The sequence below is a fragment of the Strix uralensis genome, chromosome Z (genome assembly GCF_047716275.1).
Source record: "Strix uralensis isolate ZFMK-TIS-50842 chromosome Z, bStrUra1, whole genome shotgun sequence".
In the NCBI taxonomy this organism is placed as follows: domain Eukaryota; kingdom Metazoa; phylum Chordata; class Aves; order Strigiformes; family Strigidae; genus Strix; species Strix uralensis.
In genome coordinates, this window is record NC_134012.1 from 28,703,852 (window position 1) to 28,726,576 (window position 22,725).

General features: G+C 38.3%; 1 protein-coding gene across 3 annotated transcripts in view; it reads left to right on the forward strand.

Moving 5' to 3' along the window:
- The window catches only part of DOCK8 (dedicator of cytokinesis 8), a 99,452-nt gene that overhangs the window by 33,460 nt on the left and 43,267 nt on the right, over nucleotides 1-22,725 (forward strand). For all 3 annotated transcript variants that reach the window (XM_074855384.1, XM_074855385.1, XM_074855386.1), the window contains exons 10-20: nucleotides 337-417; nucleotides 1,231-1,390; nucleotides 2,344-2,483; nucleotides 2,724-2,817; nucleotides 3,970-4,132; nucleotides 15,689-15,806; nucleotides 17,486-17,556; nucleotides 18,218-18,356; nucleotides 19,805-19,906; nucleotides 20,640-20,735; nucleotides 21,824-22,058. In XM_074855384.1, the coding sequence (XP_074711485.1) occupies nucleotides 337-417; nucleotides 1,231-1,390; nucleotides 2,344-2,483; nucleotides 2,724-2,817; nucleotides 3,970-4,132; nucleotides 15,689-15,806; nucleotides 17,486-17,556; nucleotides 18,218-18,356; nucleotides 19,805-19,906; nucleotides 20,640-20,735; nucleotides 21,824-22,058 (1,399 nt within the window). The remainder of the gene's footprint in view (nucleotides 1-336; nucleotides 418-1,230; nucleotides 1,391-2,343; nucleotides 2,484-2,723; nucleotides 2,818-3,969; nucleotides 4,133-15,688; nucleotides 15,807-17,485; nucleotides 17,557-18,217; nucleotides 18,357-19,804; nucleotides 19,907-20,639; nucleotides 20,736-21,823; nucleotides 22,059-22,725) is intronic.

Sequence of the window (22,725 nt, forward strand, 5' to 3'; positions counted from 1 at the left end):
TTTTTGGCTTTGGTTTGGTCCACTTTGCATAATTTTGTTAATTTAATTCTGAATTTGAGTTAGCCTGAACCACTTCATTTGAAATGTGTTAATTTTCCTAATTTTAGTGAAAATGCAGTAGTGCCTGATTGACAGTGTTGTCACATATGTATTTTCTGCGTTCTAACAAACCAGATGGAAAACTAGGAGAAGGTTTAGTATCAGCTGCTCCATAAAGACAGTTTTAAGAATTCTGTATTGTGCATTTAGGCAGGCACTTTCATATTGCTAGAGAAGCAACATGTTACTAATTGGGTGATATTTTTTCTGTGTGTCTTATTTTGATGCTTTTTGTAGATAGAAAAAGTGCTTCAGCAAGGAGAAATTGGAGACTGTGCAGAACCCTACATGGTTCTTAAAGAAAGTGAGGCTGGTAAGGTAAGTAAATAACTATAAAGACTGTTTAGATCAAAAAATGCATGCACAAGAAAAAAACCAGAGAAAGAGCAGACCCTTTGGAATAGGTCAAAATCCCAAGAACATTGCAGAAGAAGCCAGTTGGTGCATCCATGATGCAAGCAGTCTGGTGTCTGACTGAAGGGAAAAAGTCAGGAGAAGGCGAGGTGCACTTTCATTACTGACCCCTTTGGAAATCAATACTGACAGAGTCTTGAGTCACGAAGCAGACGGGTGAGCAAATGAGATGACAATGCAACGTGGAGTTAGCAGAAATATTTGTGCCTCAGAGACATGTTATTGATTTGGATGGGCAAACAACCTGTTGTACTGTGTACATGGCCAGTTTAGTGCTGTTACCGATAGATAACATGAGCTCTGTTCAAGGAATTTTCGGTCATTTACCTCCCTGGAGCAGACTGACAGTATTTGCTGGACTTCTACATGTCTCTCACCTTTAGAATATTGCTTTCAGGAGAATATTGTTTCTGTATCTGACAAAGGAAGTAGACTTGTTAATGTTTCATGGTGATTGTTCATGCTGGGCTTCAGGGTCACTGCAAAAAGATCTGCATTCTCCCTTTCTATAATGAAAATGAACTCATTGAAAAGAAATGAGAAGTGAATGTACAAATCAAAACAGCTATGATCCTGACAGGGATGTAGCAATAAAACACAGGAGGTAAGAATGCAAATTATTTACTGAACTGTAAATATATAATTTCCATTTTTTATCTATAGTAGCATTAAAATAACTGATTGGTTTTTAATCAGTCATTGTTTTCTTTGTCTTAGGCAAAAGAAAAGATTGAAAAACTGAAAGCCCAAGCTGAATCCTTCTGTCAGCGATTGGGGAAATACAGAATGCCATTTGCCTGGATTCCCATAAGCCTAACTAATTTCTTCAACCTTTCAACACTTGAACGAGAAATACCTGAGGCTGAAGGTTTAAACGGTAGTTGTGTAACTTTTCTAACTCTTTGGTAGGACTGTGTATAAGAAACAATGTCATTCACACTGGCATCAGGAGTGAACAACAGATTCAAAGTCATGTCTTCTCACCTTCCTTTTTAGTGCTACAAACACAATTTAATATGCTCACTGTTTCATCTCTGCATGTTTATTTTTATGTATGCTTGTAATGGTTTAGCCCCTGCCGGGGTCTGAGACCATGCGGCCGCTGCCCCTCCCCCACAAAGGGAGTGAAATACAAAGCCCCAATCTGAGATAAGGACAGGTTTAATACAGCAGTGCAATAGCAACACAACAAACAACAATAATAACACTAAGAATAATAGTAATAACAATGAACAGGGCAAAATATCTACCAATATAGCAGTGAGAGAAAACCCAGTGGCGCGAACCCCACGCGATCACCGATTCTTCCAGCGCTCTGGCGCCTGGACGTGATGTCAGCATGGCATATGAATAACCCGGCTAGAGCTTCCTCCCCCACTGCTGGGGAAACTTAACCCTATCCTGGTTAAACCAGGACAATGCTAAATATTCTTCCATGTTTTAGGCCAAATTTTTGTTGAACACTGGTCTTGTAGAAGTAAAAGTCCTTTTGCCATGTGGAGTTCGTTTGCAATACAGGGCAATCAAAATACATATCATGTTAGTTTCTAGAGTATACAGGACCATTGCTCAACAACATTGACCAATGTACTTTATTACCCATGAACTAAAAATTTGAATAAGTTTGTGCTCTGCAGCAGAAATTATGTTGCTTCACTAGGTGTGTCCTGGCATTCCACTATTTCACATAGTCTGAAATAAAAGTAGTGGAATGTTTTAGGTACTCTCACTCTATCCTCTGATGTTGGTGAGAAGTTGTGGTTTTCTAGTGTATGTCTTTGTACTGAAGCAAGACAAGCAGTTGGTGTTTCACTTAATTTCCCTTTGAAGGGAAAGGATCCACTAGTGACAAGAGGGCAACACTGCTACAGGCAAGAAGACTTTCTGAGAGAAGTCTCAGCTCAGAGGACAGCTATCCAGTATCAAACTTCAAAACAATCTCTCTGACCCTCAGCACTTTCTTTAAACAGGTACTGGATACTGTTTATTTCTGATTGCCTAAGACATTTTTTCATCTATGTAATGTGAACTGTGTTGGGAAAAGTTACTAGTGAGTTACTAGTTTGTGTGGGGACAGAGGATAACTGCTGTCAAGTAGGCAGTAACCCATTCGCTTTGCATGCCTCAAGGACATAGTTCACTCAAAAACTTTTCTCAGTGTTATGGAGTATTGTTATAAAGGTACTGATTTTTGTTCTTTCTCCTGGTAGGAAGGAGACAGGCTCAGTGATGAAGACCTGTTCAAATTTTTAGCTGATTTCAAAAGATCGTCTTCCTTGCAGAGAAGAATTAAGACTTTACCAGGTACATAATTTGTTTTTGATGGAAAAGGGTAGATGTACTTTTCTCCCCTAAATTCTTCTGTAAATTCCAACCCCAAAATATAATTAACTTGCGTTTTAAGTCTGTAGTATGTGCTATTGTGGAACTTCCTGGGTTCCCAGTGTCTACCTGAGCACAGATGCTTTTGAGGTTTTATTCTGTATGAGTGAATATTGAGATCTATATTTAACTTGATACTCTAAAATTATTTGCTTTCCTCCATAATTTGCAGTGTATCTAATGGATGTCTAATGGTTTGAAGACAGTGCTTTAAAGCAAATTTTTAAGATCCTTGCTATTTCCCTGCAATGTTTTTAAATGGGTCATATTTTACAGAGGGAGATTAAAAAATGTACACATTTCAACTTATTTGGGTGTTTGCATCAGTATTAGTTAAGAAACTAGAGAAGCGGAGATAGTGTTTGGCTACTGTCAAAACCAGGACCAGCTTATTTTTCCTTTTTCACATAAATTACAGCTCAAGCTTTTCTGGGTTGTAAAGGAACCTTAAAAAATATGAACTGAGTGCAAAACTGTTTTGCCTTTTTAGCTGATGGCCAGAAATGACAAGTCTGAGTTTCACAAATGGTTTCCACTTATCACAACAGAGAATTTAAATTGAAAGTCTGGTTATACTTGGGTAAATGTTATCAGTATTAACTGTTTAACTGCTCATCACAGCAAGCCTGGCTTTCCTGGTGGGTGGTGTCTACTTTGGCAGAGATTAATCAGAGCAGAAGTTTGGGGGAGTTCGGGGGGGTGAGAGAACTGTATTAGACAGCAGCCCTTTTATCTTTTGTCTCCCAGAAAAAATTTTATATTATCTGTGTGTGAAAGATAATAGAACATCAACCCAGCATATAGTATTCCTTTTTTCTTTCCTGTTTCTTTGAAACTGTACAGGGTAGACATAAAGAGCTGTATATTGGCCTGATGTGTAGGGATGTGTGTAGGTTACTTCATGTGTATTTTTCTACACCTGTGATTCCATTCTCATGCAGCCTTCTAGCCGAAGATGCAGTTCTTTTTTCTGCACTATTGCTATGTAACCTCACATACTGTTTTCATTTTTGCTTTATTATACGTTGGTTACTTTTCATATTTTTGCTGAGATTTTGTGATTTTTTTTTAAAGGAACACTTAAACTGGAGATTTCCCCAGCTCCAGAAAACCTTGGTTATTGCCTGACAGCAGAATTACTACCAGTGAAGCCATTTCCAGAAAACCGTAATCGTCCCCACAAAGAGATTTTGGAATTCCCAGTTAGAGAAGTGTATGTTCCCCATACCATTTATAGGTAAGAAATAACATATTATTAATTCTTAATTTCTTAATATCTTAATATCTTAATTTCTTAAGATCCACTTTCAAAAATAATTGTTATTTAGATTTTTTTCAGAAATATAAAATAAAAATTTTTTTTTTAGATGTCAAAGACTATATGGTAGGCTGATGATTTAATCTTACTAGCCATTGCAAGATAAAATGCCTGCAGGATGTTTTATAGTGTATTTACTAATCTAATTATGTTGTCCTTTGAAAATTTTTCTAAAATGTCAAAAAAAAACCCTAACAGCTCTCATTGACTTGGTGCATATATATATATATGTATATATATCTTTCCTCTTGTGTGGGTTTTTTTTTCAGTAGATCTTACTATAATTTTTAACAGTTTTGGTAAATGTTTGTGCTGGGTGGTTTCTACTGTTAGTTTGAGTCATCTGAACATCTGAGGAAGTAATGTGTCACTCTGTGTACTTTTTCACCATGAACAAGGACTCTAGGCTATGTCATTTCTTTTCTTAGATCTGTTCTATTCTAGTTGTTTCAAGGAGATCACAGTGTCTAATAGCATGCAGCCAAGGAATTCCTGTAATTTCTTAGTGGTCTGGCACATCTGAGCCTCCAAGAAAAAATTAGTATCAAAAGAATGTCCTTCATCATGTTTGTGCAGCATAGTAGTGCTAGTGAGCAGGGATATTGGTAATAGCTAACTAGCAATGACCCAAAACGCGTGTATGACAGTATTCTAGATATAGAAATACTAGTTTTCATGTGACCATTGTGTTGGTGAAGGTATGGAAGTAAAGCAGAATGCTTCTTACAACAGTAGTTGATGCTATTCTAAGGGACTTTTCTGATGCCTAAAACAGTTGCTGGGTACTAAATTGCATTGGTGGCAAATGATGTGACTATCAGTAAGGAATCACAGAATGAAGAAGCTGAATTAAAGGGATGTAGAGCTTATTCACTTCTTGCAGCAGAGATTAGCAAAGAATCAGCGCTCCCACCCACTCATCTGACACCACCCAGGAGGGGAGAGGGGAAGAACAAGACTTGTGGTTCAGTACAACTCAGAACTGCAAGGATGAAAGTCTGAGTTATCCTGGGGAGATGCTCCACACCTTCATGGGAAACTGGAGAGCCACTGAGGCTGTTGGTGACACCTGGATTTGGGTCTCAGCTTTTAAGGAAAGCAAAAAGAGGAAGTGGCATCTTATCTTACAGTAACAACTTGCAATGTGGTGTCAGCAGGGAAATGAGTAAGTAAGCCAGTTTGAATAGACCCTCATTAAAAGTTTTGAAGGAGTTATTCCTGGGCTGAGCTGTAAATCTGTGATATTCAAACCCCTGAGGGTAATTTCTTTGTGCTCTCAGCACCAGTTCTGTCTTCTTTGTGTATCAAAGATAGAAGTTAATGTCTTTTTTTTTTTTTTCAGTTTTTAGGGGTTTTATGCAAACATTTCTATAGGGAAAGTAGTTCTTCTACAATTGAAAGTGTAAATGTAAATGAACTTGAGTAATGATGCCTTTCTTTAAAAAAATAAAAAAATAATAGAGAATTTTAACTTTCTTATTCATTGTCTGGCCCAAATAAGGAGTAGTATATGTCAACTCCAGAGTTCACCCTCATAGTGCCTAAAGGTCTGCTTTTGAAAATGAAAAGCATTAGCAACTGCTGTGTTGCTGAGTTAGAAAGAGAGTTGAGTCTGCACGGAATATTCTCTCTTTAGTTCTCACCAAGGTAAACTTCTGCAGCCAGACATCATGAATATCAAAGCCACCATGCTGAAAATTAATTTGTGCATCTCCTGAAGCAAGTTTGGGTGTTTTCACACTATTCTTCAGTTGCTAGGGTGTCTGTATTGAATACATGCACCCACATCAGAAGAAGAGCTTGCTATAGCTCAACAGTTACACTCTTTGAGCAGGAGTTCACACCCAGCATGCTTGATCTCTTCAGGCTTTTTGGGCTCTGTTTTGATTTTCACCCTAAGTAAAAGTCATGGTAACAAAACAAAGTAGCATCTGTCCAGCCTGACTTGTAATAATGAAGAGAATAGCTAAAAAGAATAGTTGCCTTCATTAATCTTTACCTTATTTAGTGACTCAGTAGTGATGAGACAACTGACATGACATAAGTAGTGTTATGCTGTAAACTGGAAAATCAATCAATTAATACCCAAGTAAAACCCTAAAGACAGATACACTGGAGAAATGGTGAAAAAAATGCAGAAATGCTAGGTCATGTTTCGATTGCCCTATGACACCAAACATGTTTAGAGTGAGAAAGGGGAGTTGCCAAATGAAACTGTTATGAATTCCAGCAATAGTTCCTCAGAAAGTCAGGCCAGGCAGCTCTGCAGACGTTATGAAACAGCAGAGTCTGGAACTTGGTGGGGTCCAGGAAGTAACACTTGTGTTTGCACAGTGACACTGAAGCACTTCCTCTTTCCACAAGTCAGAATCACCTAGCCACATCTGAGATGCTTTTGCCACACAGTCACACCAGTGCTCCGTTTGGTGAGCAGAAGTGTCATTAGGAAATATAGGCCAATGTATTCAGAATCATAGAATCACAGAATCATTTAGGTTGGAAAAGACCTTTAAGATCATCGAGTACAACCGTAAACCTAACACTGCCAAGTCCACCACTAAACCATGTTCCTAAAGTGCCACATCTACAGGGCTTAATTGACATACCTCCAGTGATGGTGACTCAACCACTTCCCTGGGCAGCCTGTTCCAATGCTTGACAACCCTTAGAGTGAAGAAATTTTTCCTAATATCCAATTGAAACCTCCCCTGGTGCGACTTGAGGCTTTTTCCTCTTGTCTGCTTTTCCGCTTGTTACTTGGGAGAAGAGATCAACCCCCACCTCACTACAACCTCCTTTCAGGTAGTTGCAGACAGCGGTAAGGTCTCCCCTCAGCCTCCTTTTCTCCAGACTAAACAACCCCAGTTCCCTCAGCCGCTCCTCATAAAACTTGTTCTTTAGACCCTTCACCAGCTTTGTTGCGCTTCTTTGGACACAGTCCAGCACCTCAATGTCTTTCCTGCAGTGAGGACCCCAAAACTGAACACAGTATTTGAGGTACAGTCTCACCAGTGCCAAGCACAGTGGGACAATCACTTCCCTGTCCCTGCTGGCCACGCTATTGCTGATACAAGCCAGGATGCCATCGGCCTTCTTGGCCACCTGGGCACACTGCTGACACATATTCAGCCGGCTGTTGACCAACACCCCCAGGTCCTTTTCCACCAGGCAGCTTTCCAGACACTCTTCCCCAAGTGTGTAGCATTGCGTGGGGTTGTTGTGACCCAAGTGCAGGACCTGGCACTCAGCCTTGTTGAACCTCATACAGTTGGCTTCGGCCCATCGCTCCAGACTGTCCAGATCCCTCTGTAGAGCCTCCCTACCCTTTGCTTACTTTAACTGTCATGCAATTCTTGTTGCTTAGTTCTCTGCATGGTGAATACTGTTTTGAGCCTAATACTAATCTGTGCAAAGTAACTCTGAATTTGAATAGAGCAGATATTAAGTATTTCATGTGGTTTTATTCCCTTTCCTCTAGGCTGAAATGTAGAACCAACCTGTCTTAATTAAGCAATGTGCTAGTCATAACTGAGTGTCATGGCTTGCTAATATGTTACGCATGATTTAATGTTTCCTAATTTTTGATTGTAAGTCTGCAAACAATTTTTTTTTTACCAGTGCTATAGATTTAGATATTAAAAGAATGAAAAATGGATCAAATAATTACCTGTTTTCTATTAAGATTATCATGAATGTAGGAGAGGGTTACATATAGAAATGTACTTGAATAACAAATTAATGAAAACTTGTAAGAATACAGGCTGATAAGCTCTTACTGGCATAATAATACCTCTATACATGTCCAGACAAATACTAATGAAACCTCTAACTTCATTTTTTTTCCTGAATGTTTAAAAGAAATGCAAAGATTTTGTTTACTTGGGTTTGGGGATTTTTCCAAATTTAGATTTGATATTTCAGAGGAAAAACTACTTCTTTTTTTTAGATAATAGCTTTCTCCTTTGTGATAGGAGAAGCAGAGTCTTCTCTTATAGTATTTGAACTTAGCTCTTGATAGATTTTATACTGGTTTAATGCCATTATTTTAAAAGATGCTAATTCAGATTTATGCCAGAGAGATCAGCCAGACCACTTTGTGCATTGTGAAACTGAGCACTTCCTTTTGTTGGGTACCTACATTTCTTTAATAAAAATGGTTCCCTAAAAATGTCAAAACATTTCAAGATTTATTTCTTTCAATACCCTTCTATTTTTAATAGGAAAAATCATATAATCTAAAGTTTGTTTAAAATTTTATTTTCTCAGTAAATATAAATGAAAATGATGTTGCTTACGGCCGTATGAAATGTTTGTGCTGAGGAAAAAGGATTTGTCCCATCGCTTCAGCAGTAACTCTGCTTAACCAGGCACAAGTCCTGTCTTTGATAGGGGAAGTTCCTAACGCTTAGGGGATTTGGGGAGGGGGCGGGAGGAACCTTTCCTTTGCTGTTTTGTTTCATTTAATTGCAAACCACTTGGAACTGTGCTCAGACTTGCTGTAGTCTGCAGTGTGACCTGGAGGCCTTCTGCTTTGGTGGTAATCATTCTACCCAGTCCTTCACTAGTTTTGAGTGAGGAACAGCTATTGGTATATAATGGTCTGTTATTCCCGTTAGTGCCATCACACCATTATCTGCTCCTTTTTGCCTCTCTGCCCATGGGATCTGGAGAGAGCGTGGTAGCCCTGTGCATCCTCTACAGGCCATTGCTCTAGTTTTGTGTTCGTCAGAAATGCTAGCACTTCTAACTTCTTTTTCAAAGTAAACAAAGTGGAGATTAGTATTGCACTGTTGTGCACAGGTGAAGGAAACAGCTTAACCTAGCTACTAGAGTTTCAGAGACATGAGTGTGTCTGATTTATTCTGCTCCTCAGTACACATGATTTCATACCAACGCAAATAGTTGCTGCTCTTTTCTGAGCTCTGTAATCTTTCCTGGGCATCTGTCTCAGCAGTAAGAGGTTTCCTAATTTTTCATTGCTTTTTACTCAGATGAAAATTACTTTGTCAAATACTGCATAACAAAGCAGAAACAATGAAAAGAAAAACCTCACAAACAGGATTCTGGGAGTGCATGTCCCTCTCCCATAGGAAGCTTGTTTGTCACAGTGCTTTCAGATGAGGTATTACACCTGGCTCCTCATAAAAAACTTCATTAATTATGTAATGAAGACAGAGAGGAAAACATGCCACCATGGCAAGATGATCTCTGTGTAGTCACTGAGCAGAAACTGTGAATAAAATTTGGATTTGTCTAAACTTTGAGATGACAGCAAAACCTTTAAAGAAATGTGTAATTAGTCTTTAAAAAAATAATCAAATGCAAGTGATTTAATTAGAGGGGTTTTTTGGGTTCTTTGAAGTATTTCAGTTAATTGTAATTTGATATCATAAATTAGATTCTTGAAAACTATTTTCAGCAGACTTTTGAGCAAGTATAATTCAAAATGCAACAACAGTGTTTTAAAAAAATCTTGACAATTTGTCTTGAATAGCTGTTATCTCTCTGTGTGAAAATCATTAGTATAATAACCTACTTTCACATTCTGCTGAGCACTTTTATACTACTTAAAATCTATCATATACTGATAAATACTGTGTTTTGCCTTCCAGACAAATGTGATGTTGTATTTTTGATGCCATTGATTGCCATTCAGCTTCAGTATTAGTTTATTCTTTGGTCTACTGTGTGGAAACAAAAGAACACTGTTATAAAAAAAATCTTTTAAGGAAAGCTTTTAAAACAATAGAAAGTAATCACAAATCAAAAGAAGCTAAATTGAGTCTTCCAGAGATTTGTAGGAATTGAAGATTGAAATTAACCTGTAGGTATCTCAGTTCAAGCAACTTCCTGAAGTATAAAGAAGGTGGGCCTGAATGACAGTTCTTAAATCCAGTTCCACTTCTACCACTGACTTTCTGCAAAGCCTTGGCTTATTGATTGTATCTCAAAATCTCCAACTACGTGTTCACATCCACAGCAAGATACCTATTGTGCAGGAGTGTTAGAAGGTTTAGAGTAATGTTCATATGCTATGTTCAAACAATGCTAGGCATTTTTGCTGTGATTTAATTCCCCAAACTTGAAGCCATTTTTTCCCACTTCTTTTTCCCCATCTTGTAAAGGGTATCACTATTGCTTCTCCTCTAGGATGTAGAGATAAAAGCACTTAAGTATTTAATGCAATGTTTTCCCAGAAAAACTGGACTGCCCATTATTCATTGTCATTAACAATCAGTGCAACACTGAATGCTCACCTTCCTCTTAAGAAAGAAGCTATAACTGAAAACACAAAAGACATAAGTAGTGTGAGTGGCCTGCCTTTCCAGATGGTTTTGAATGAAAGCATCTTCTTTACTAATTTGGTTTTGCTGGAGCTCCACTTCAGCAGGCAGTGGCTTATGCTTTGGTCTTGCATGAATGTCTTAAGAAAAATGAAGCTACTCTGATCACTGATACTGCCCTTGGTGTGGTAGTAGGGTGCTGAATATTGTCCTTTTGTAAAGATCTCCCAATCAGGACTTTTAGAACAAAAACATTCCTTTCCAAGCCTGCAGATCTTTTTGCTAATATCAGGACACTGTGCTTTCTTCTTCAAACCATTTATTTGCTTTACACTGCAGTTAAAATGCTACAGTAACTTTATCCGAGAATTGTTAATAGTGCTGGATTATTGGTAGTAGTAGGTGGCTTCTCTTTTTGTAAGAACAGGTGACTTCTTTAGCTTGGGTCTGCAGGGCACTTACTGAGAAAGAACATCAGTTTTCTCACTGGATTTTTTTTTTCCTCTTGCTTGATAAATGGTTACTTTGAGGTGTACAGTTTAGAGAAGAGGCATCACTCAAAAGCAATGCAATTTGTCAGTATAGCTTTCAGCCTCCCAGATCAGGATCAGGGAGTGTGTAAATGCATCAGTGAGACAATTAAAACAAATCCAAGTTCCACCTGTTGACTTCTAGCTGCATAGATCTTGCATGCTGCTGAATCCCATGTCATTCACTAAGGTTTTTAAGCATTTTTAAGTGAAATTTTAAGAGTGCATAGTGTCTGTGGCAACAAGAATATGCTGGGAAATATGAAATATTGCCTCACATTATCTAAGATATGTAACTTCAGGGGGGCATGTTACCAGTATTTTGGGAATATACGGTCTTGTATTTACTAGCACTCTTTCACTGTGTCATTTATTAATTAAATATATCAGGACAAAATTATCTCACCACAATTCTCAGCTGCATCATCATCTTTCAAATAGGTTCACTATTATGTGTAAAAATCTGACACGTCAGAAATTTCGCTCTATTCACACACTATTTTGGGATAGAGCTTTACGCCTATTTACACAGCTGGAGGAATCACAGGTCCTGGGATGATGAATGAATGTATAAAATACAGTTCTATGGTATAGTTGCTCTCTTCGTTTTTTCAGCTTTTCACACTCCATTTGGGCAACTGACAATGCCTTATGTAGGGCCTACCATCTTGTCATTACAGTGTCTTGATGTTGCAGTAGTTGATACCTGGTGGATATCCACTCATTTCATCGACTTTAGTAACAGTGCCATTGAGGATTTAATAATACTGGAACCATCAGGGAAAGTGAAGGTATTATCAGTGGAACAGTGGGTTTAGTTTGGTAGATGACTGCAAAGCATGGAGAACAGAGACATCAGAAGGTGGTATAATCCCTTTGATTTTCATATTTGAAAACTTTAAAACAGTTTTAAGAGTAACTTCTGAAAAAGATGATGTAGGCAATTATGGGTCAAATAGTTCCCTACATTTACACACCAGGAAGTCAATATGATAGGTAAGAAATTATTTTGTTGGTGATTTTTACAATTCACAAAATCTCAGTTACTTGCCTTTGGTCTTGGTTTTCAAATACATGATGTCATTGATTACTTGTTTGCAATATTTGATATTTGAAGTAATGGTAGGTCAGTTCAATTATATATAATGAATAACTATGAGTCCTGGAGAGAAAGCTATTAAAAATTTAGTGTGACTTGACTCTAAGCTCTAGGTCACATTTAAAGTTAGAAATATCTATTTTCTTGTCATAATTTTGTGATTGAATCTGCAGAAATCTGATGTTTTGAGTCAGCCTTCCACTCAGTTCCTCTAGCAACATTTTTTTTGGTGTTGACTAAAACTTTAAGAGAAAATTTATTTAGGTTTTAACACCAGTGTTAATGGACCGAATAAAGTGACAATCATTCCCAGCCTAAATTTAATGAGGATCTGACCACTGACTCTTTAGATGTTTCCTAATTTTAGCAACATGACAAAAATCACTCAAACTGTTATCCAAATTATCCATACTAAGATTCAGAATATATGACACATATACGTCCTCTTGAACGTGACATGTTGAAGTTCTGTCATTGTGCCATTTGTTCTAGGCAGTGACTGACTGGGTTTCCATATTTGGTAAAGTGTTCATGATTTGCATGAAAGTTTTCAACCATTTTTTTCTGAAGATTCTCAACCCATCCCAACGAAAGTGTAGACGAATCAACAAAGATGGAAAATTATAACTCATGGTTGTACCAGTTTTTGTTTCCAGTACCATAAGTATTAAATGGCAATGTTAACCCACTCATCATTGTTCACCTGTAGAACATTTGTGGTTTGTATCAGTAGTGACTATTTGCACCTCTATTGGCTTTTATTATGTATGGCGTTCTTGTCACAGTCATCAGTGAACATGCCTAATGTTCATTAGAAGTTTAAGATGCACTTGTTGACACTTCACACATTGTGTAATGTAGAAAGGAAAAGGATTTTATTATGTCACACATATGCACAACGAATAATTACAAACAGAATTATTCAATGAGAAGGGTCACAGACTTGAAACTCTGCATAAATTTTTATTTTGGTAGAAGATACATCTGCATTGATTTTGCCATGTGAAGTGATCAAATCACCATTGCTGAGTCCCATGAACGTGTAGGAAGGTCAGCAAAATTGAATAAGAACTGCTGCATGGTGTCCTGTGTCAGGCTCGATGGACCCTTAGCTTTCCCAGCAAGTAGCTCATTCTGAAACAGCCTCTTATCTTACCATCCTTCTGCTGGGTCAGTCTCCAACCCAGAGAAGCTGTCTGGATCTGTGCCTCACACATGACTCTGCTGTCCTGTCTGTCCTGGTCTCAGTGAAGTTGGCTGCTCTGTCATGGCTTTTGTAGACCCATACTGATTCCTGAATAGCTCTTTTGCTTTTTGTAAGCACATCTGACTATATCTGGACGTAGAGCCCTTCACTTTCTGTAGGGGGAGTGAGGGGAGAATTTTAATCACACTGACCAAAAGTAATTGCTGTGGTGTGTTGATTAAATATTTCTGCTCAGTGCAGAGCCTCAAGAGAGACACAATGCCTCCTGGAGCTCACCATATCTTTATGGGCATGCTAGCTGTCCTATTATTTAAAAGACAACAGTATGTACTTCCCTGACACCCCTGCTAACTGCCATGTGGAATTGTTCCTTGTCATTGCTTCCTCTCAGTCTTTTGGAGGGTATGGGGGCTGGCAGGCAGTAGCATTTACACAGTGGTCAGCAATGGGTCTACAATTCATGCCTGTGTGAAGGAACCTCTTTTGATCAGCTCCCCACCTTCCTGCTTTAAAAAATCAGTCCTCACTTTCATGTCTGCAGGATATCCAGAGTCAGCATTTGCCCCTGTTCTTCCTCAGTGCTGATGGGTTTAATACACATGTAAGCAAGATCCCTAAAACTGCTTGAGCATAAATAGTACAAGCTTTAGCTCTTTGGTACCATACTTGCCGGAATAATGCTTTTTTGGTTGTGTAGTCAGCAGAGAGCTCTGTGTTTGTGATTTTATATCTTTCATCTCAAGTCACATCTAAATGTAAAATCCAGTGCTCAGGGTCATTATATGGATTTGTGGCATCTTCTGCTGGGCTGTAGATTAATGAAGCAATGACTGGATTATGCAGCCTCCCCTACATGTATTTCTTCACCTCTGGCAGATGTAATATTGATAATATCCTTCATTTAATACATCATTCTCCCAAACATAATTCAGTGGAGGTTACCAATATATTTCTCTCTTTCACTTAGCTTTTCCTAATATCATCTTTGAGAGAATTTGGCAGAGCAGAAATGGCATTTAAGGAGGTAAGGAAAAAAGTGCATTAGTGCAGCAGGCAGGAGTACTATTGTGAATGAAGGGAACGGCAAGTTACATGCTAGTTTATTTGCTAAGGCATGCCATGGCCCACGTAGCATGTGTTGGCTAGCAAAGTAGCTTGGACTGTGTAGTTGAAGAGTACTGTCACATCGTGACACATGGCAATAAGAAGAATCAACCACAGTTTTCCAGGTCTTGCGATACAACAAATGGAAGATGAACTGTCTGACTTAATGACAACATTCTTCAAAGCTGCTCCACATTTTCAGATGACAATGGTGCTGAGGAGATATCTGTGATAAGGACAGGACAAATTTGTGTGTAGCTTCAGACTGTCACAGACAAAAAGAAAGCATGAAGGCCCATGAGTACTTCTCATTCTCACTGGGAGACGGCATGCTTCCACCAACACTAGCCTCATTCCTTACTCTCAGAGAACAAACAGTGAGAATCACATACCAGACCAGGAAAATGAGACATTAAATAGACATAATCATGATGCCAGAATGTGTGTAATCCAGGCCTAGCTGAAATCTCGGACTCACCATAGATTTCACTGAAGAAAAAGCTTTCTATTAGCACTTTGACCTTCTACCAGAATTGTTTGGGTTTGAACTTGGGAGACCATCTATGTTGCCAAATTCCCCACAGAAATTAAAGGTGCTTTTTAAGTTTAGTGATATGTCCATGTACACAAGCTAGTAAAGAGCAAAGTATGCTGTATTTTAAAAAATTATTATATTCATTACTAAAAAATGTCAGATTCTAGAATTATAGTTCAAAATTTCTTATTTGTATTTACTCAGGTTCATTGGTACTGTGTTTTGATTTGCATAATCTAGAAATAGATGCCATTTTGTTGCTATAAAATAGGAATGTATGAACTTCAGTTGTTGGTTTTATTTGCTGGTTTATTTCTTTTTATCACCTCTGAGTGACTCCTTACCCCTACCAAAATCTGATTCTTCTCAATTGAGAAGGGAGCTGCTTTCTTAAGAGATTCCCACTTTTCATTATATCAAGCAAAGATATTAATTCATTTGTAACTGGGAATTGCATATTTTTTTAAAAAGAGATAGGAAGATTGCCTTCTCAAAGATGCAGTTTACTGTATGAGAAACCTTAAACACAGGATGTTCTGTGTGTCACAACAAGAACTTACCTTTTCCTTGTGAACTTTTGAAATGGAGTTTGGCAAAGCTTTCACTATCTAGGTGGAACTGAAGGACAGAAAGAGGAATCAGCAAAATGCTAGTTTGTGCACTTTATTTTGAAACACAAAATAAATTTACCCATTTTATTGTTTTCTTTCTTCCAGAAATCTCCTCTATGTTTACCCTCAGAGACTGAATTTTGCTAACCGACCAGCTTCTGCAAGAAACATTACCATCAAGATCCAGTTTATGTGTGGTGAAGACCCATCCTGTGCAATGCCGGTAATAAATGCTGAGATTTCTTAGCAGACTTTTGTTTACGTGCATTCTCGAGGAACCTCTGAAGAGATAATTCATTATTTACTTCCCATCACCACGGTTTCTAGTGGGGCCTTAGGAAGCCTAACATCAGAGAGCTTGTGAAGCTTGTCATTCTCATCAGAAAGCAGGGGCTTTAGTCCTTACCCACAACACGAAACACTCGAGTGGAATAGAGGCATGTTACTCCCTCTTACCTAAGTCTTCCTACCTTATTTTCAGAAGAGTGGCATAGTGTTAAATTAGTAGTGTGTTGGGAACTCTAATGGTAAAATTCACGGAGCTTCAGAGACCTTTTAAGAATGATGTAGTCTATCTTCCAGTGTAACTCCTCCATATGCACTATGTGTACACAAATACTCAGGTATAACTCTGGAAGGTAGAAGTTGGGATCTTCATTGCCTGAATCTGAACGGGTGCACAATCATGCAGTATAGATAGATTTTTCCATGTTTGAAACACACTGTGTATGAGGGCGTATGTGTGCGCTACTAACAGAGCAGGCAGCACTGTCTATGCTCAGGTTATTCAACATTTCTCATTGTAAGATCCTCTCTTCAGCTTTACCAAGCTTCAGTTGTTCAGTTTGAAGTGTTCTAACCCAGACGTCTGCTTCAGCCGGAATATTTTGGGAAGTTTTCAGATAGCATGATTGGCTATTTAAGAATGACATTGGGATAAATCTTTTGTGATTTTATGTGTTAGAAAGGGAAAAAAATGAATGGAGATATTACTTTGAGGAACTTTAGTCCAGCAATATGTTGGAGCAAGAACTGTCAGCCAGCCAGTCTTTATCAGCATGCTGACACTGCATAGTGCATACCTCACAGCCTTACTCCACATGAGCTCTGGAACTGAAATCAGAGCATCAGCACAGTGTTTTCCCAAGCCATGTTTATTCCAGAACTGGAGCTGTGCCATGTGAATGTAACACCATCCTTTACACAATACTGCATTGTTGGTTTCCTTAAACTCTGCCCATAGTACAGTTGGGTTTTGACAAGTGCTTAGGACAGACAATTTACCTGGCATCCCCCTCCAGTGTGAGGGAGCTTCATCTCAATACATATGGAGTTGTGCTGTACAGATATCCTTGTCTAAGCTCATCACCCAGGGCTCCCTTTATAGTTACTGGATTCCAGGACCTTACCATGAGACAGTGTCTGAAATGAGGGAAGCAAATCAAGCACCAAAAAATGCCTATTTCTCTTTGTTTAATATAAAGGAACTTCAGACCTGTAAGGTCAGGTGAGATGGATTCACCCTAAATGGCAGGCTACAACTGAAAAACAAACTCCTAAAAATACTTTTAATTTAACTTTTTGGCATTTAGTTAAAGGCAATGTGTAAGAGGCTTACCATAACTTTATTCCTGCAATTCCTAACTTTATAGTGCATGACTGGAGAATGTGATGTGAGTTAGTCAGTGGCTCCAAAAATGACCTCTGCTCCATTTTCCTGGTGTTTTACCCTGAATAATGTGTGGGGAAGATGCTCAGTAATAAGACATTCATGGCAAAATGCTAAGATAAAATTGAAGAGTCATCTTCAGCCTTCGGATACTGTCTTAAAATTTATACAAGTTGATGACAACCAAATGCTTTAGACCTGACTGCTGTTACTTTCTTTTCTTCTTAATGTAGGTAATTTTTGGGAAATCTTCAGGTCCAGAATTTGTGCAGGAAATATACACAGCTATCACATATCATAATAAGTAAGTATTGTTACAATTTGTATGACTTAAAAAGGATTAATCATGACCTCTTTACATAATTCTTAGCCTACATAGTTCATCAAGGAATGCTGGTACTAATCCATTCTAAACCTTTACATTTTGTGTGGATTTGTCATATCTAATGTGGATTGCTACATCCATTTGCATAAGTGACCATTGCATAAGCAACCATTGCTTTTCTTGTTTGAAGTTTTTCAGAGGTTAGTTGAGAATATTCCTAATTTGAAGATTAAGGAGGAGGAAGCAGCAGAATAACGTTGTAACAGCATTCGCTCCAATGAATTCACAGATCCAAAAGAGCTGAAGGGACATTCTCATTCTCACTAATGTGGACTCAGAATTTACAATTTACACAATAAATATGCTGGAACCCAAAATTAAGATTGAATGGTTTTGAAAGTATAGAGGTGGGTGAAAGCTGAAACATTCCAGCTGATATCATCTACGCTCTTCCTGATTCAAAGCTGTAGATAGTTCATAAATACAGCTGTATATATATGTACTTTGTTTAACTTGGCTCTGAGGCTGTTCTCAGGATTTATACAGTTTTTATAACTATAGCACCTAAAAGCCTACTGGCAAGCCTTCTGCTCAGTCTCATACTTACATTGGAAATGTGCTTGGCATTTTTTTTAAACAGGTCCCCTGACTTTTATGAAGAAGTGAAAATTAAGCTGCCAGCAAAACTCACAGAGAAACACCATCTATTGTTCACATTCTATCACATCAGCTGCCAGCCAAAGCAGGGAGCATCTGTGGAAACCCTCCTTGGCTATTCAGTAAGTTCCATGTGATATATAAGTGTGTGTGCACATCTGTGTATGTATCTACATCCCATGCAAACAGACTCTTTGCTTGTCAAGAAGTTTGCCATATATTCCCTTTCTGGTTATGGTAATAAATCAGAACCAGTAGAAGGTCTTAACGTTAATTCACAGAAACCGTATGCAACCTGTGCTATGTTATATGCTCATCCTATAATTTTACATTGTTAAGTGTCTTTGAAATTGATGAATTCACCTAACACAACTGAAGTATTCACCTAATTATTTGCAACAGCAATGCTTTATAGATATCACCTAATTCTGTCAGATTCTATTAATGCAAAAAAAACCCCTAAAACATATGCAACTACAATTATTCACTGTTATCTAATATAAGGTGACATCTACATGAGGTAAAAACTAATATAATATTTTCACTGAGATTTTATATGACATATCATTTATGTTCTAAAGTGTCTTTTACCCACATCAAAATTAAAACAGAAATAATCTAGAAGGTAAAATGTAATTGTCTTGCATACGTTTTATCTTCATGTTGATACTAGCATGTTTTAGCTTAAGAAATATTGTAGCATACTCTCTTTGACCTTTATCAGTCGATATTTTTAACTGGAGAGATTTTAAAATAAGAGGAAAGCATAGATGATGATAATACTTCAGGTTTGAAAACGTCCTAGTGCTACGGTCAGCAATTGAGCTGTGGGGACAAGCAAGTGCTTTTCACATGTTCCTGCTGTGAAATTTGTATTTGATTTTGATCCCAGTACTGAGAATCCTTTCAAATGGGTTTTCTTTTATGGACAGTTATAGTCCTGCCAATGTCAATGGGATTGGTAAGAAGTAAATTAGTTTGTAGTTCAGTAGCAAGACTTCACATAGGTGAGGACTTAATTTTCAAGATTTTATTCACCTAAATACAAAATGTTTCTGCCCCATGATACTCAAATGCACAGCCTCTTTCAGACTTGAATAGGAGAAAAATTAAATGTGTCCAAATATCAATACAGAGTTATGATGAATCATTCTGGCCCTCATCCTCATGGTGACCATTACCAAGATGTTCAATTTATCCTTAGCAAAAATTAAACTCTGTTGATTTGCTTTAAAGCCGAGGATCAGTCTATTCAAGATACATGATTTTTTAAATTAAAACATGAACTCTACTAGTACTTCTGGTAGATTTTAAATATACGTCACACATGAAAAGCTCTGTGTTTGGTTTCTTCAAAAGGGATGGTTTGTAAAGCAGTCTTGTACATTTTTCTACAGTAGTTATCAGTGAATTTAAAATGCAAAGAGATTGCTGTTGAATGGGTTAGAGCAGAGGAGCTTGGGTCAATATCTCGTTTGTTGTTTTGTTGACTGTACATAACAAATCAGATAGATAGCCCTAATCATATATAGTCATGAATATTGCTATGTTTTCTCTTCATTTGTTTCAGTGGCTGCCGATTCTATTAAATGATCGTCTTCAAACTGGACATTATTGTCTTCCTGTTGCATTGGATAAGCTGCCTTTCCACTATTCAATTCACTCTCCTGAGGTAACAAAGAAAATTAGGAAAAGATAATATTTTCCTAGTGTGGAAGAACAGCATAAGTGTTTTACAAACTAACATTGCTGTCTGCTTGTAGACAATGCCTTCTTTTTGTACTTTTAAGTGGGGAAAGCTCTGGAGGAAAATGTTGTTATTATTGTCACCGGTGTTATTATTTTATATTGTTATATTGTGTTTTTTAAAGTTAGTTATCCAAGAAAATCCTTGTAAATTGTCTAGTCAGGGATACATTTGTTTAGAGGGTGTCAAATCAATAATGTGCTTACTTCCATAGGATGATTTGCTTGGGTTTTGTGGTTGTGTGGAGGAGAGAGGAGAAATGGAATCAGGTGCTGCTACTGGAGCACCTCTGAGTGAATATGTCAAGTAGGAAACTGTCCAGAGGGTTAAAACTGCATCACATCACCATGGAGCGTCTTTGACAGTGCTTTAACTGAGAACTTCTAACCTTAAAAATATCCCATCATAGGACATACACTCGCACTGTCTGTGCTAGGCATCCAGCTGAAGCGCTCCAAATTTCCCTGTTCAGTGCATCTACTTCTCCCCATCTAGTCTACGAGAACAAGAAGATACCTAGCTGTGGTCCTCTGTGTGGCACTGAATTCAGATGTCTAAAATAAAGTGAACAGCGCAAATACCCTATAGACCCCTGTGAAAACAGGCTTTCTGTCTGATCGTTAAAGATGATGATTCCCACATTTCTTTTCTATCACAGAAAGTTCCATCTCAGACACCACCTATTAAGTGGGTTGAAGGACACAAGGGTGTTTTCAATGTTGAAGTGCAAGCTGTTTCATCTGTTCACACTCAGGTAATGCATCAGAAGCAACACACAGCTGCAGTTCCATTTCAGAGAGAATTCAGATGTCCAGACCTACTTAGGAGGTTTGTGAAATGGAGTTGTTTAAGCCCACACAGGTTTAAAAACAAGTAACAGCTATGGAAATAACCTGATATCCTCAGTGAATGAAATCCTTTGGTGAAATGAAATCTATTGGTACAAATGATCACTCTCAGCAACAAGTCACATCAAGCAATAGGGAGCCTGATGTCCTCTCAGCTCAGCAAGAGTTTGCTCAGGCTGTGTTTGAAAGACATTGGCAGGGCACAGTGCCAGTTTCTGCGGTCTACATCTTCTATTCTGCAAGGCTGGTTCAGACAGTGTGTCCACATCTGCAGAGACATAGCACCTCCCCACCTCTAGGGACAGGTTATACTGCCAGAATGCCTTAGTCAGCTCAGCCATCAAAGCTATGTGGTCTGGGGACACAAGCTTAATGCTGCATGAGAACTCTTATGATTCTGGTTGTTTAAATGTGATAGGAAATTGAAGCTTTGTCCATTTTATTGGGATACTGGTTTGAGGTAGAGCAGCTTTCTTTTGTTTTTGCAGCTTTACGGTGTCTCCTACCCATCATCCCATTATATGTAACCCTGGTAGCTATATCCTAACAACTGGAGGCCCTATGTCAAAAGCTGGTCCATCACCCCTTTGCAGCATGCCTTTTAAATACAAGTAGGGCATACTCATAAGGCACATAACTTGCATGTAGCTGGAACTTAGCTGTGGGTGGCAGAGGGACTATAAACCTATGACATAATGGAGTTTTGACAGAGAGGGAGAACAGTATTTTCATGAAATGAAGCAATCACTTCAGTGAGGGCTTTAACTTTTAATCTGATCTAACCAGAGTCTGAATTTGAGCCAGATGAAAAGGAACAAACAAAAGGCCATGACAGCTGTTTTACAAATTGATCTTTAGGGCTAACGATCACTGCAAGCCAGAAGGGTGAAAATATTTTCTTTCCTCCCATCAGGTGGGACAATCAGGCTTTGCTTAGCTAGCAGCAGCCTGAACTATATCAACTTTGTTAACTGTGAGTGCACTGTATTTACAGGACAATCACCTGGAGAAGTTCTTTACTCTGTGCCATTCTCTGGAAAGTCAAGTCACATTCCCCATTCGACTGATGGACCAGAAGATTACAGAGGCTACACTGGAACATGAATTGAAACTCAGCATCATCTGTTTGAATTCTTCACGCCTTGAACCTCTTGTCTTGTTTTTACATTTGGTACTAGATAAACTTTTCCAGCTGGCTGTACAACCCATGGTCATAGCTGGCCAGACAGGTATTTACTGATGCATAGCCTTGGAGCAGTAGTGCAAGCAACATAGAAAAGTGGGGAAAATGATTGCTAAATATCCAGGCTCAGATTTAGTGTTTGGGGTAGTCCACTTCAGAAGGAGTTGTGCTTCTCAAGACACAGTTCCACTGCACAATTTAATCAGATTTAACTGAATTCCTGCCTTCTCTCCTTTTCCCCCTACATGTAAGATGCTCAGACTCATTGGGAAGTATGTTAAATTGTAGCAGTTTCCTTATCTGGAAATATAGGTCAGAAAGTGGATTGTTTGGAATTCAGTTGTTTTGCAAGCAATACACCAGGAAAATCACTTATTCTAGAGCTGACATTGCTGACTGCACCATATCCTCTGCCCGAATATCTTTGGGCAGAATTGGGTGAGCACAAAAACAGAGAGTGTATAGTAATGCACACAGATTTTTCTGTTACTGAGGCTGCCAGTTGCCCATCACATGTGTTAACTCTGGAGGGAAGGCATACTTGGAGACAGTGGTGAAGTTTATTTCCGGTTTCATTTTGGTAATCGACACTTGTCATCCACTATAATATTTGTGGAAAAGCCTGCTAGCTTGTATAATGTATAGTGTTTGTCAAGTAGGTATCTTATAGGAAATGCATAAAGGCTGCTAGAAATGGTAATAAACAGTTACAG